The sequence below is a fragment of the Balaenoptera ricei genome, chromosome 13 (genome assembly GCF_028023285.1).
Source record: "Balaenoptera ricei isolate mBalRic1 chromosome 13, mBalRic1.hap2, whole genome shotgun sequence".
NCBI classification, from domain to species: Eukaryota; Metazoa; Chordata; class Mammalia; order Artiodactyla; family Balaenopteridae; genus Balaenoptera; species Balaenoptera ricei.
This window is the reverse complement of record NC_082651.1, coordinates 95140751-95156875: the sequence shown is the minus strand read 5'-3', so window position 1 is coordinate 95156875 and position 16125 is coordinate 95140751. Positions and strand designations below refer to the sequence as shown.

Here is a 16125-nt window from a genome sequence, read left to right as displayed (position 1 = left end):
CTTTTACCTTATTTCTTTGCCTGGGAAGTTACTTATCCGCCATTTTTTTGAGACCGTTCTTGATGTTTTAATGGCAGAATTCTCTATGCTTTCCTTTGTTCTCCCATAACACTTGTTCATGCCTCCATAATAAACAACATGTTAAACAGTATTGTAATTATCTGTTTGATTGTCTATGCTCATCCATTAATTGATCAATGGGTATACACTTCAGGCCTGTAAAACTTATTGCCAAAGACTGCTTCAGAAGGGTTTTAGTTTTGAGTTCTACTAGCATTTAGTTTTGAGTTCTACTTAGCAGCACATGACTGGGCTTGTTTCTTTACATCTTACCAATACTAAGTTTCTTAATCCTTACTACTTTGGCAGGTGAGAATAGTTTTACAATATAGTTTTAATTTTAATTTCTTTGCTTAGTAATCAGGTTGATCACTTTTTCATATTCATGGTAATGCCTATATGTTCCTCACTAATTTTTATATTGGGAAGAGTCAATTCCCTTTTTCTAAATGACTTATATAAGAACTCCATGCACAAAGATACTAACCCATCTTTCGCAGATGTATTGTAAAATATGTGGTGTTTTTAAATCTACAAGGCTTTAATTTTTGGTTAGTCAATCTTTTTATTTTCTTTCTTTGCTTTTATTATTAGGAAGTTCTTCTCTAATCCAAGATCAGATACATATTCCCCTATTTCCTTCTACTTCATTTATGGATTTATTTTTGACACCAAGTTGTATATAACTTTATTATATTTTTTCCCAATTAGTCTATTAATGTGCTAATATTTAGAACTGGAAAAGATAAAGATGAGATAATGACAAAATAATAGCTCCCCCCACCCTTAAGTTTTAACTGTACTGGCAATGCTTTATTTCTTAAAAACTGAATAAACTAGTATTGGTTGCATTTTTGCTTTATACTTTTCTATGTGGCTTAAATAATTTTTAAAAATCTTTAAAGAAAAAGATAATTAAAGAGAAATGCCCTCAGCAGGGACCAGTATTTTGTGTCTTGCACTGGAACAAATTAAGATCTCTCCAAACTGTCTTCATCAAAAGTAGGCATTTTATTCACAAATTTCTTACTTTTCCAGCATAGTATTTTAACTCAAAATTACCGAGGAAACATTCTTCTAGAATAGCATTTCTATACGTTGCTTTATAAACTGTCAATTAATTCAAGTCTACTTGAATCACTGTGAGGCAGTGAAGTATTACAGTTGAGAATGCAGGATCTGGAACTAGACTATCTGGATCTAAACTCATGGCTCTGCTACTTATTAGCTGTGTGACCTTGGGCACACAATGTTTCTGTGCCTTAGTTTCCTCATCTGTAAAATATAGACATAAATAGCTAAATCACAGGGTGGTTATGAGAATGAATGGGTTAGTACAGTTAAAGCTCTCAGAAGAGTGCCTAGCATATTATAATATGCCCTCAAAAATTATTTTATATAATAAAATTGTTATTTTATATAATAATAGTAGCTAACATTTATTACTTTAAAGCACTTCACTACAGAAAAAGGGAAGTGCTGCAAAGAGAGGTAAAAGGAGAATCAGAACAAAGAACGTCACAGAAGCCAAAGGAAAAAAATATAATGATGCAGTTGTTAACAAAGGAATAAAAAAAAAAAGATCAGATGAATATTTATGGGTACTATGTTTTAGTGTGTATAGAAATATATATATTTGATGATGTCTAATGAAGCCAAACATTTGTTTTAAGAAAGACAGCATGTGAGTTAGTTCAACTAAAGCTAGACTGACTAGTGCTAAGACTAATATTAAATAAACACAAATGAAGAGCTAGATATTAAATTACTGGTGATACACACCAGAAATTCTGTTCCTAGGTTTTCTTGGATAATCGTTTAAAGCTCTACCCGTTCGTCCACAGGAGTTAGTTATAAATTAGTAGGGTACTGCAGACCATCCAGTCCAGTGCTTAACTCCCCGAGAGCCACGCTATGCGACATCAGACTGCATACACAGGACGGATCAAGGAGCGCTGCTCCCTCACAGTTCTGCCAAGCAGTCATCTAAATCAGGTGCACACCTGTGGAGACAGGGCACTCACTATTCTAGAGCAAGCCAATTCTTTCAATTTTGCAAATCTGACTGCTTGATAGTTCTTCCCAGCTGACTGAAAAATATGCCCCTCTGCTTGGTTCTTCCAAGGAAAAATCCTTTAACTCTTTATTGTTATTTATGATCTCCCATCCTTTCAAAACACTTCCTCAGAAGACTAAAATATCCTTAGTTCCTTCACTTGCTACATGTGTATGTAACACCTTCAAATGACCCACTACTCCCTCAGTAATTCTCTTCTGTATACCTTCCAATTTGTGTATGCTACTCATAAAATGTGACACCCAAAATGGAATGCAAAATGTAGGGTTATTCACCTAAGGATAGACACAGATACAATTTTATGAGTTAATGAAGCAATGGAGGCACAGATGTTAAAAGCAATAGAAATAATGTTGCAGAGGCATAATAAAATGCAAAACTGTATTTTAAATTTGCCCATCTTTACATTTAAAATTTTAAAGAGCGTATTAGATTTTAAAATTCCAAAAAAAAACCCTGTACATTTTACAGTCAGTTTTGGTATTAGTTTTATCTACATGCATAGTTGTGAGAGAAAGAAATCCCTATTACTTACTGTTGCTATGTAAAATGTATTAAAAAAAATCAGTGAAGAATGATTCGAAGGGCAGGGCCAGAACTAAAAAAAAAGTAACAAAAATCAAAAGTAAATGTGCTTTAAAATAAATCATAATGCTGAACTGGGGGGCAAGAAAATTATAAGTCAGCGAACATGAAAACTTACATAATTGAAAACATGCCTCACTTGGTCTGAAAACTGCTTCGTAAACTTATGTCTTAACACATGTAGTGAAATCATTAACTTGTCAAATAGCACAAAAGAATAAAATATACTAAAAAAACTATAGCTCTTATAGTCTTGAATCTAACAAATTATCTTCCTTTCTAGAGTCTCAAAAAGAAAAAGAGTAATACCTATTCTACTCCATGAGTATTTTAAAGATCAAATGAAAGAATATATAGAAAGTTAAGAGAATATATTGGGTTGGCCAAAAAGTTCGTTCGAGTTTTTCCATAACATCTTACGGAAAAACCCGAACGAACTTTTTGGCCAACCCAACATATGGAAGCACATTGAAAGCTATAAAGCACTATATATTGTCAGGTATTAAAATAGCTTGGCATTTATGCATTAATGGTTCTACAATATTAATAACAGAAATTTAATTTTTAGATGTTTTGCACAGGGTACATGGAATGACCTTCAGTGTCTCTGAATTCTTTTGAGTTTCTTCAGGTCAATTACTATCATATAATCGCTAATTCTACAATATTTAGTTTTATCATATCTCACACAAAAATTCAACATTTTCACTGCTGAAACACCAATTCTACCTTTGCCATTCTAAATTATTTCCTTGAGATATTAGTGTCAAGAACAGTTTCATACATGATGTTGTGGCTAGAATGAAAATATTTCTGATAATACAGCCAATGCACATCATTATTCATATACTGAAGGTCCTGTGTTAGGGAACAAAAAGGACACTTGAAATCAGATACATGATCTAAGTATATACTTTATCCTTTAGCTAAACAAATCTTCATGTTCATTTCAATGAATAGCAGTATTTATTTATAAATACTGTATTAGCTAGTAAGTCAAGAAATGGTTATTCTGAATCAAAAATTACTATAATGCAGCTATATGAAAATGGCTCCATCAAAATGTTTTTGTGCAATAATAATCTCTATCATTACTCCATATTCCCAACTCCACTTCAATTATAAAAAATGCCCACTATATTCATTAGTTAATCTTTGCATTTTTAAAGCTGATCTGTATTACTCTTTAAATCTGAGACAAGTTATTATTTTAAACTTATAGATCTGAATTAAGATTTCAGTCCTGCCCCCACAAGTCTCTAACATAAAAGAGGTTTAAGAGGTTTGCAATAATAAAAACAATGTGTGTACCTGACACTTAAAGGTCTGTGTGTGCATCCTGTCTACTAAATCAATAAGTTAAGTCAATGTGCTTATAAAATACTAAAATATTATGATTATGTATTGGGTTAGCCAAAAAGTTCATTCTTATGGGAAAACCCGAATGAACTTTTTGGCCAACCCAATACATATACATGACAAAAATGAGCCCTTCATATATTTTTGGTTGAATTTAATATATGTGTGTGATTTAGTAAGTAAATTTATTACATCCAGCTGAATAAATGAATGAGACATGCACAATGAAATAGTTTCAAACATTTGGTATTCCATAGATCATGAAAATACCAAAGAAAAATTGCAATTAGGAAAGTCTGTAATTTGAGTATAAATAGCAAAATATTTTTTTAAACACTTTAAGTTTTACCACACTTTAATTTATTACCTTGGTTTGTTTGGGGCAAGCTGTCGACTTGGCCGCCTAATAGACTGGTTTTGTTGTATTTTCATTGAAGTTCTAGGAGATGACCGTGCAAAAGGGTCTGGAGCTGGAGGCTTTTTAGGTATCTTTTTCACTAACCGACTAACCCACTTCTGCTGCTCTTCTGTAGAATTTGCTAATAACAATAGATTCTTTGCCGATGAAATATCATAATACACTATAAAGAAATATTTGAAAAAGATTAATATGTTTAAAATGATCTGAACATAAATAATATTGATGGAGCAAATAATTTACTATTTACCTTTGCAAGGTGCTATAATTTCCTCCTTTTTATCCATGTGATCTTTATGACATTTAATGTGACAGCGACGGCACTCTAAAGCAGGAGGAGGTTTAAACATATGCCACAATGGCTTCATACATGCCTCACAATTGGTTGGGAAATGATACAGAGTAGGAATAAATTCATGTCCCTTGTGGCAAATATAATTTGATTTTTCTCCCACCGGCTCCACTGGAAATTCTTGTTCCTTCTTACTTTCCCCTTCATTGGCATACAGAATCTATAAACACCAAAAAGAACAATGAATGATCTTCAAACATAGGTTATTTTTTATGTAATAATGATTCTTATAGTGTAAATAAAATTAGCCTAAACTATTCAATGAGAAGAAAATGCATTTGATGTTCTAATGCTAGTAGGTTCAAATCAAGAGCTCAGATGAGAAAAGTCATTAGCCAGTCACTTTGGTTCACATTTCAAAAGAATCAATCCTGTTCAAATGATGCCTCCTTATTTTCTCCATGTTATCTTCCTATGTTTCAGCAATTTTATCAGAATAGGCTAGCAAAAGGTAAATCTGCACTTGATTAGTGTTAGAAAGTTTTTCTGGGAGGGAATGTTCAAAACACCTGAAGAGATGTGGCAATTGTATGAATTGAGGCTCTGTGATTCTCAAAAATAGACAACTTGGTGATAACTGCAAATATAGCTTTAATTGAAAAGATTTGTATTTGGAGAGTTGAGGAAGAAAGGAAAAGAGGAAAGGATGTATAATATACTCCAAATAAACATTCTAAGCATTCAGAAAGTAAGCAGCCAACTTTCCCACAGTACACCAAGCACAATGGCTTTTACACAGAAGGAACTCAGTAATTGTTGGTTTGACTAATTTTAAAATGGAAGTAATAAAGGGGAGAATTTGTCTTCACCTTAAATTGGAAGTAAAAGGGCTCCTGGGGGCAAAATTTAACTTCACAAGCAATTTTTTTAACTTTCTAGAGAGCTGAGCATAAAACTAAAAACAGGAGAACATTCATGCTCAAAAAATATCATAACCAACCTTGAACAAAAGGATACACAGCAAAGGCTAGAAACATGATATAAACACACTACAGAGTTTAACAAGTAAAATGGAGAGAAGAATTAAGATGTATCTAAATAGCATAAGCATGAAAGTCACAAAGGAACAAACCACCTTTAAATGGGACTAAAATTGAAAGATAATCTGAAAAAGCCCCAAGAATAAAGAAATTTGTTATGTCATGTCATGCTGAGAATGTATAAAGGTGAAAAAACAAAACAAACAAACCACAAAATAAAACGGTTTACCTGGAATATCCTTGGAATTTCTTTAGCATCTGCTCTATATACATCTGTCTGTGTAACTGGTCGGACATGAAATAACTTGCTATAAAAGATTTTTAATAAAGGAGTAAAGTATTACCAACGGATCAAATTATATTAGTTATCCTATACTTATGTCAGAAATTACAACTGACTACTTTGACCCTTGTTAGAAGGTCAGAGAATATCCTGCTCTATAAATTCAATCACTCCTTGCTTTTTGAGAAATTTCCAGTAAGTCAGAAATTTTCTAATTAGTTTCAGAAAACAACATATTAAAGACCCATGAAATAAAGACGTTTTAGCCAACTCTATATCCCAGACTTTCATCTGTATGAAGCAAAATAAGAAAATGTAACAACAGTATGCTAGCAGCTATACTATAGGAGTATATACATTGTACTATATGACTAATAAATTACACTAACTTGATGAAAAGGTCACGTTACTCTTAAACTTTAAAAGATAAAGTTCCTAAATATTCTAATAAAAATACTTACTCTATATCTAAAACCATGTAAGGATTAGATTGTTCTTTATCCTGTTCACTGTCATAGAAAAGGATCTTCTTACTGCTTACAATCACATACTGTTAAAAAGAAAGAGGAAAGGAATTAATGATTGAAGTTAATATATATCTTATTCATTTTTCTTTGAAAATAAATTCTATATTAGCAATAAAAATCATAGAAAATATAAATTAAATACCTAAAAAGTTATCTTAATGTATCCTTAAAAAAGTCTTCCTCAAAATAACAATAAATGTACATACTTTAAACAAGCAAATTGGGGGGGCGGGGGGGAATAAATTCAAATATTTTTTGGACTGATTTCACTTCAAGATCCAATAGCATAAGTAACCTTATTGCTATGGTTTGAATGTTTGTATTCCCCCAAATTCATATGTTAAATCCTAACACCTAATGGGATGGTATTAGGAAGAGGGGTCTCTGGAAGTTGATTAGGTCCATGACACCAGAGCCCTCATGAATGGGATTAGTGCCGTTATAAAAGGGGTTCCAGAGAAATTCCTACACCTTCCACCATGAGGACAGAGCAAGAAGTCTGCAGCCTGGAAGAGGACCTTCACCAGAACCCAGCCATGCTGGCTGGCACCTTGATCTTGAACTTCCAGCCTTCAGAACCATGAGAAATTAATTTCTGTTGTTGACAAGCTACTCAGTCTGTGGCATTTTGTTATAACAGCCTAAGGCTAATAAGACACTTATCAAAAATGAACATAATATCGATAATCATAGTACCAGAGGAAAAGAAACAAATGGGACTTTCTGTCATATCCAGAGTTGTTTTCCCACTGAAACAACAAAAGCACCAAGGTCAACAGGCTTCTATTTTCCTAACACCAAAAACTATTTTATTATTAACAACACGGTAGTGATGAAAACGTTTTTTTTTTCCACAAAGATACATAAAGTTAAAAAAAAAGATACATAAAGTTATATTATTCCAAATCAGAAAGTGAAAACAAGTTTTATGTGTCTAAAAGTTCTAGTTATATATATCTTACAACCACAAAAGTGAAATGGCTGTAGCTAAACCAAAAGCAAAACAAAAGAACCATTTTCAAATACCTTTTTAACCCATCCAAATTTCTTAGTGTTGTTTCGCACAGGCAATGAAAGCCATCCTTCTAGTCTTGATTCTATAAATAAGCACAAGATATGAGAATAAATATAACAAGTCTCTTAAGAAAATGAGGAATTTAATAAACTTTTAATATGAAAGTCACAAATGAAATATGCCGTTCAGAATTTACCATTATACATCATCTAAAATATAATAATAATGCAGGATCAGTATAAGCAAGTTATACAATGCAAAACAAAATCCAGGTTATATCACACTGGAAATACATATCCTGTAGTTTATAATGTCAAATGCCCTGTTAATTAAATTCATGCATTTGCAAAGTTCCACAGAAAAGTTGCAAAAAAGAAAAGCAGCTCTCTATTCTCACCAGTACACCTGAATTAGAATCCTCTATTTTTCCTTTGGAAGAAGGCCTAATTACAGGTATAGTGCACATCTTCTTTGAAGAGAAAACATTTTAAGTGAGTAATTACGTGTTCAGAGAAAATGGACTTTTAGAATGGCTATAATATAATGAAATAAAACTGTGTAAATTACAGATCAAATATGGCTAATAAGCAGCAATAAACCAAAAGATTCCTAAATTCCAAAATATTAAAATCAATAAAGTTCTAGTTCAACCAAGGAAACTCTCTGAACCCTTAGAATTTGTTCTAATGGTATTTGATCAGTTTATTTTAGTGAAATAATTAAGTGAAATAAGCATTTTTGGAGGTTATGCTAATAATAAAAGTGCCTATCACTTAACATCGACTATGTGTCTGAACTGTGCTAGACACTTTACATAAATCTTTGTTAACCCTCACAACAACCCCACAGAAGGTCACATGGGGACACGTCTCTGACTCCAAGGCTTATACTCTCTCTCTCACATCAATAACCTTCCAGACTCCATGAACAGAAATGCTGTCATTAAAAACAGCCATATTCTCAACTGTCTGGACATGGTCCTATGCCAATTCAAGGGACTAATCAGATGACCTCTAACAATATGGGTAAGACTGAAATAATTTTATTGCTAAGATCTGAAACAACTTCAGTATAATCACCTATGATTTATACTGATATATACCTGGGAAATGTGACAACAATGTAAATAAATATAGCTAGTTTACTTTGAATTCAACTAATAGATTAAATTTTACTTTACGTTCAACTGCTTATACACTACTTTCCTGTGGCATTTACTTTAAACGTTTTTTGTACTCACACTAACTTTGTGTTAAACATAACAGTTTAAGGGTTTTCCATCTGGTTTCTTCACTTAAACTATAAATCTTTTCAGCACAAGGATCAGGTCAAATTGTCTTATGCTTTTCTTAAGGCCTAGCACAATGTTGACGCAAGGAAAACCTAAACACATCCTCTAAAACAGTCTACACGTGCTTTTTCTGTACTGTCATTCTTGATATGAAACTTCAGAAAGAATTTCTTCTTGGTTAAAAATGGAAGAAACAGACAGTGAAACCGTATGTTCTTAAATGATATAAAGTACCGCTCTATTTCTTGTAAGCTGAAAAAATAAATCTATCAATTGTAATAGCAATGCCATGTGAAAATACTTTAAAAAACAAATTCTTTGTTCATGCAGCAGTTTCTTTTTAACTGAGACTTGTTAACTGAGCAACTTGTTAGAGTTAGTGAATATTAGTTAATGTTACAACAATTTTTCAAAAGGACTAAAATTATGGGTAGTGGAAAAAAAACCCAGAGGCGAAAGACTTTCAGGATATCACCTGTACCATTAGGTTCCGATGAAATAGGTAAGTAAGGCACAGATTCTTCTTCTGAGTCAGAATCAGAGTCAAGAAGCATATGAGAACTGGAAGGCTTAGTGGCAATATTGAGAGAAGTAGAGGAACGTTGGTAGGTGAATGACATGGATTCCATAGTGTGTGACTGAGTGATATGAACTGAACACCCAACATAAAAGGAAGTAAGAATGCAGAAAGAAGTTAAGAAAAAATAAAATGAAAGCCTTAAAAGAGAGCTATGTACAATATATAAAGAGTTAATTTAAATAACTAAATATGTGAAATTTACATTTGTATTTTTAAATAAAAAATTTTGTGAAAAATAAATAAATAAAATAGTTTAAATTGTCACTGGAACCTCCAATCTAAGGAGTAGGTTTTCCCTTAAAGAAATGACAAATATTTTTCCTCAAGAGCAGTCAGTCAATGTCTTAAAACAATCAATTGATTTAACTTAAGACAAAAGTAAACATAAGGGCTGGAAACAAATCTGTACCTGGAAACCCATCATCTGCTTCAGCATCCCCCGGTCCGCTGCCTATACTGGAACTATCCAGACCAATATGCAAGGCCTGGAGCTGGGACCGCAACTGCTCAATGTCACTGTCTTTACTGTCCAGTGTCATCTGTAGTTCAATTCGAATCTGACTCTCTTCAGCTATTTGCTACAAGAAATCAAATTACGTTAAATTAACTGGATGTTATACATCTTATAATTTTGCTTCCTAGTTCAATAACACAGTAGTCTCTCCTAATCCAAGGTTTCACTTTCTGTGGTTTCAGTTATCCAAGGTCAAATGCAGTCTGAAAATATTAAATGGAAAATTCCGGAAATAAACAATTCATAAATTTTAAATTACATGCCATTTCTGAGTAGTGTGATGAAATCTCACATTGCTTGGCTCTGCTTGCCTGGGATGTTAATCATCCCTTTGTCCAGCTTATTCACACTGTATATGCTACCCACCCCCTTATAGTATAGGAAAAAATATAGTACGTATAGAGTTCAGTACTATCTGTGGTTTCAGGTACCCACTGGGGGTCCTGGAACATATCTCCCTTGCATAAGGGGTGACCACTGTAATTATTAATAGAAATGCTCCATAAGCTATAAAATATATACAGACATGAAAATAATTCTACTTCTTAAAAAGAAGTCTTCAAAAAGTATTCTTACAGCCTGCATTTCATTCAGTTCTTTCTGATACTTGATCATCTGCTGGGTCAGTTTTTCACGTTCAGATTTAAGCTCCATATGTAGCTTTCTATTCTCCTTTTCTTTTCTCCGCACATCTGTGTCACTACCACGCTTGACAGGTTCTTTCCGATTCATGATCTCGGCCAACTTATTCACAGCCTTAAAAACATAAAGATAAGTATGTAAATAAATAAAATAAATTATGTTGATGATTTCTTGGTCATTCACCAATAGCAAGTTACAAAACCTTCCCTACACACAGGGCCACAAAGAAACACTTTCTATATTAAAAAATACACCCTCTTCATTACTCATCATCCTTTTCCAACCAATACTCTATTACTTTTTCACTCTCATATTTTCTGAGAACCGTAATTTTAAATGTGTATAGGTTCACTCTAATGTCACCTTCTACCACTTTGGGTTTTTAGTTCCAAGAGAGACTTCTACAAGGCAGATCTTCTTTTACCCTAGAAGAGAGTTGTGCATTGGCATCACACTAATAAAATACAACATGTGTCCAACCACAGAGCAGAGCATCTCGGACCCCACAAGTATTCATGCTGTATATACAATCATGAGAGCTGAGAAAAAGAAGAGTTAATAATCATGGTGCCTTTTCAGAGTGACCCTTTTTCAGGCTGTCAGCAAATGGTCATTCTCTACCGTTTCTTAAAAGCAGAAAAATTTATCAGATTACAATAAAAAATTAGGATGGACTGTGATTCCATATGGAAAAATTAAGAAAAACTTTAATAAACACTGAACTCAACAATGTTAATCAAATCTAGCTTCTCCCAACCTGGTAAAAATCACATAATCCTGACAGTTCACAAGTACTGATACCAACAATGACTGCTACAGCCAATCTGTAATGTTAGAAGTAAAATGTAAAAAAGGTAAACTAAGAAAAATTTCAAAATCATATTTAGAGCATATTATACACACCTGAGTTTTGAGTGTTCTCTCTGTTAACAGCTGCTTCTCAAACTGTGCTTTAATAGCTGCGGCACTTATCTCTTCATCCTTCAACCTTGATAGTTCTGAAACAGAAAAATGTAAAAATTATACTGATAATTCAGCAACTGACAAGCATTAAGCATACTGAAACTAAATGTTATTCTTATTAGTACATACGCTCTTGGGCATCTTTCCATTTGTTATTTAATTCTTCTTTCTCATTTGCAAGATTGGCAACATCACTAGTCAGTGTCCTATTAGTTTCTTCGAGCTAAGAAATGAAAGTAGAACAAAAATCATATCCTAATTTATAAAATGTTAAGTTTTAAAGCAGTACTTCAAAATGAAAATATCCTAGAATGTTGCTAAAACTCTTGTTTTTCTAAGTACATCTATCTCTACACTTCCTGCCTTTGTCCTACCTTACCAAACTTCGCCCTTGATGAAAATTTTGCTAACCATACCGACCTTCATATGCACCCAAGGAAGCCAAAAAATTGCCCTCTTTCAAAAATCCTTAGCAGTATGTTAAATGAAAAACAATTTAGTAAACTAAAAAAAGCAAATACTATAACAAAGCTCTGCATTCCATCATGCAGAATAAATTTTAAAATCATAATTTAATTTCTTACCGAACATTGCTTTAAAACAAAATAAAATTTTACTAAAGAAGTTGACATTCTTTGGTATTCACTTCAAATCCTATTCCTCTTCTTCCTTCCTGAAGGACATTTTATTGTGAATTATGTGTTCATCCTTCCCATCCATGATTGTATACTTTTATTACATATATGTGAAATAATATAGTGAGGTCTTATGTGATTTTAAACTGTCCATAAATAGCATCATACTGCATTTATCTTTCTGTAATTGCTTTCACTCAACATTATATTAAGAATTAAATTGTTGATATACATAAAGACCTAATTAATTCATTTTAACTGATATAGTAGTTCTATCTTCTACCACATTTCATTTATCCATTCATTCATCTATTAATATAACATTTGATTTTTTTGCTATTACAAACATTTATGCTGCTAGTAGTATTGTGTCTGAATTCCTCTAGCACATTTATCTTATTATGGACTTTCTTTGGATTATATGAATATTTAAAATTTACTGGAAATTGCCATACAATTTACTATACTATAGTGTGCCATATTAAATTTACACTCTGGATAGCAGTAAATAAGAATGCCATTTTCCAGACATCCTTCAAACATTTGAAAGTAGTCAGATACTGAATTTTTGCCAAAATGATGGGTATGGAATGGTATTTCAAAGTTATTTTATCCAGTCTTTACCTAAAAATTAGTGAGGTTAAACATCTGCTCATATTTTTAGGTTTTCTTTTTTGGCCAATTTTTCCTTTGGATTATTTAACTTTTTCGTGTTGAATTGTAGGAGTTCCACTTATATTCTAGATACTAATCCCTTGTTCAATAAATACATTACAAATATCTTTTCCCTGTCATTTATTTGTTATCTTCTGTTATAAGTAAATTTTGGATTACATTTTAATATTTAAAAAATTTTATTTTTCATATTTAAAGTTCTTAAGATAGCTAGAATTTACCACTGTATATGGTAAATGATAACAAGAAACTAATTTTATTCCTTTCCACATAAAAATGTAGTTATTCCAAAACCATTTATTAAATCTGTATCCTTTCCCATTGATTTGTATACTGCCACTGACACCGTATGCCAAGTTCCTGTATGTGCATGATGAATCTATTTCTGGCCCCCCTACTCATTTCCACCGAACAGGATTAAATATCCCTGTTCTAGTGCCAAACTTTTAAATTACTGTAGCATTTTAATAGGTCTGGATAATTGATAAGGCAAACTCAACTACTTGATATTTTACTTCCATTTGAAATTTTTCTTGCAGTTTTTTCAACCTACATATGACTATCCTTCATGATTAAACTAATCTTCATGATCAGTTTTAAGGTTCTTTTAAACTAAGACTGGTTTAACAAGGAAAAAAAGACAAACTGTTTTCTTTTTGGTATTTCCCTTTCACTTTAGTCCTTTAACTCTGAATTTACCAACAGGTGAAGCCATTGGAAGTAGTTTTTTTTTGAGCCTCTCTCTGCCAAACACTGAGAAGCTGATGGTTCACTAGGTCAAATATCTTGTAGCCAGCATATACACTTTTTCATTTAGATCTATGTTACTTTCTTAGTATTCCTAAGGAAGATTTATGATACAGTAATTTAATTAGAACCAAAAAAGAACCAAGCATTTTACTTACAGACGCAATTGTAGCATCTTTTTCAGTGAGTTCCTGTTTGTGTCTAGCCATCATCTCTTTGATCTCCAGCTCTTTCATGATTTTCTCTTTTTCCAAATCAGAATATTGTTCTTCAGCAATTGAGCGAGCCAGTTGCTCAGAATCTGCTTTGGTTAAGGTAATCTCCAGTTGAGCAGCCAAGGAGTCCCTACATTTTAGAGGGATAAAATTTGAATGTTCAATTTTTTACTACAAAGTCAAATTTTTGTCTAATTCACTTCATCAACAAATTTTTATTTGGAGTATAGAGCAGGTACTGTTCTAGGAGTAGGGTTCATGGCTATGAACAAAAGGGACAAGGATCTTATCCTTACCTTTCATCCTGTAATTCCTGTTTCTTCTGCTGTAATTCTTTACAAAGTTTGGTCTTTTCTTCACATTCTTCTTTAAGTTCCCTAACCTGTGTTTTATAGAGGGTCTAAATAGCAAAATATAATAGAAATATGTATCATCATCATCATCATCATCAGGAATATTATTTCTACATTCAAAAGCTATCCAGACAAAAAGTCCAGTTGAGCACATACAAATATGCTCACAAAACAGTAATGTTGAGCCCATGAGCAAATTAACAGTTTAATGAGCTTTTCTATTTTCTGGTAATCAACCAATTAACTAATAAAAATTCAGCTAATAATTTAGAAGCATGATTTTCAACTGGATATCACAGTGAGATTTCTCATTAAATGACACAGATTGATAGGATGAAGAGGCAAAAAAAAATATTACTAATTTAGACAAGAAAATTTTATTGGCTTAAAATCAATGAAACAGAGGTGACAGTTACTACTTCATATTTTAAAACTGATCTCAAAAAGTACAAAGGTTAAAATGACAATTTTCTTTCTTTCATTATGAAAATATATTCTTCCTCAAAAATCAATGCTTTTAATCAACTTCATAGGGTATGAGTATGTGCCTAGAACCATTTTTTTAGCAATGACAATGGATTTCTGTTAAACTATCTACAGTCTCTTGCCCAGGTGTTCCTTTTGTATGTGTGTGGTACAAAACATTCATCCAAAATTCTGTCTGGAGTTGCTATAAGAATCTATTCTAAAGACAAGATCAGTCTCCTGGTTTTGCAGCAAAAATTTTTTAAAAATTCTACAAATACAACAATTTTCAAAGTAACACGTCTGGAACTTACTGAGAAATACTGCTCTGCTTCAAGCTGATCTTGGAGCTCTTTCATTTGCCCATCTGCATCTTGACGTTCTCTGTGGGGACGTTGAATCAAAGGTTTAAATAAGTTAGACACATATTAAGCCAGCAACTCTTAAAATGTGGTCTAGGAAACCCGTGGGAGTACTGAGACCCTTTCAGAGAATTCATGAGGTAAAATTATTTTCATAATACTAAGAATCATTGCTATTTTTAAAGCTTTAATTATCTCAGTGTATATGGGCTTTTCTTGAGGCTGTATGACATATGATGATTTCATCACTCCAACAGCTAATGAAATGTGTGCTTGTATGCTCTTGTGTTTTAAAATTTTCTCAGTTTCAATTTCTAACACAAAAAATAACATTAGATATAACTCACAGGAACAAAAACTCTTTGGGGTCCTCAATAATTTTTAAGAGTATAAAGGGATTCTGAGACCAAATAGTGCTATATTAAACCAATAACACTAAATCACATATTCTCAGGCATGCATTTGTGATCAGCCATTTATGTCAACCAAGTAGCAGAATTAAAAGAGCACCTGAAAATTGATTATCTTAGAATGAGTGAAGAAATGACTGGGAGGGGGCCTGCAAGGAGGTAAAGAGTATAGGTTTTTATATCTAAATGTAAATGGTTAACTGCACAGATTTGAACACTTTGTAAAAATTACTGAGTTCTACACTTACCATTTGTTTACTTTTTCTGTACATATTTTAATCTTCAATAAAGAAAAAAATTAAATAAAAAAATAAATAAAATAAAAAATGAGCCTAACAATGCATTTAAGAGGTTGGGTTGAAATAAGTTAAAGTCTAGGCTTATTAACAAAATATATGTATTACAGTTATTCCAAGTCAAAGCTAAGGGGGAAAAAAAAAAGTTGGAGAACAACACAACATACGATACAATTAAAAAACAAAAAACACAAAATAAAATCTACAAAAAACTCAACCCTATAAATATGGTATACATGTACAGGTACAAGCACAGAAAAGGGTGTGGAAGGATTTTTCAAGTAACAGACTGTTAAGATATATTACCTCTGTAGAGATTAA

At 32.4% G+C, this 16125-nt stretch overlaps 1 protein-coding gene across 1 annotated transcript in view; it reads right to left on the bottom strand.

Annotated features, from left to right (window-relative positions):
* Positions 1–16125, bottom strand: part of ROCK2 (Rho associated coiled-coil containing protein kinase 2) — a 143352-nt gene that overhangs the window by 8942 nt on the left and 118285 nt on the right. Inside the window, exons 21-32 of the mRNA XM_059942209.1 lie at positions 15051–15120; positions 14215–14318; positions 13862–14048; positions 11776–11869; positions 11587–11681; positions 10618–10797; positions 9937–10105; positions 7668–7738; positions 6576–6664; positions 6061–6139; positions 4750–5011; positions 4449–4662 (exon numbers count right to left, since the gene is read on the bottom strand). Coding sequence (XP_059798192.1) covers positions 4449–4662; positions 4750–5011; positions 6061–6139; positions 6576–6664; positions 7668–7738; positions 9937–10105; positions 10618–10797; positions 11587–11681; positions 11776–11869; positions 13862–14048; positions 14215–14318; positions 15051–15120 — 1614 coding nt within the window. The remainder of the gene's footprint in view (positions 1–4448; positions 4663–4749; positions 5012–6060; positions 6140–6575; positions 6665–7667; positions 7739–9936; positions 10106–10617; positions 10798–11586; positions 11682–11775; positions 11870–13861; positions 14049–14214; positions 14319–15050; positions 15121–16125) is intronic.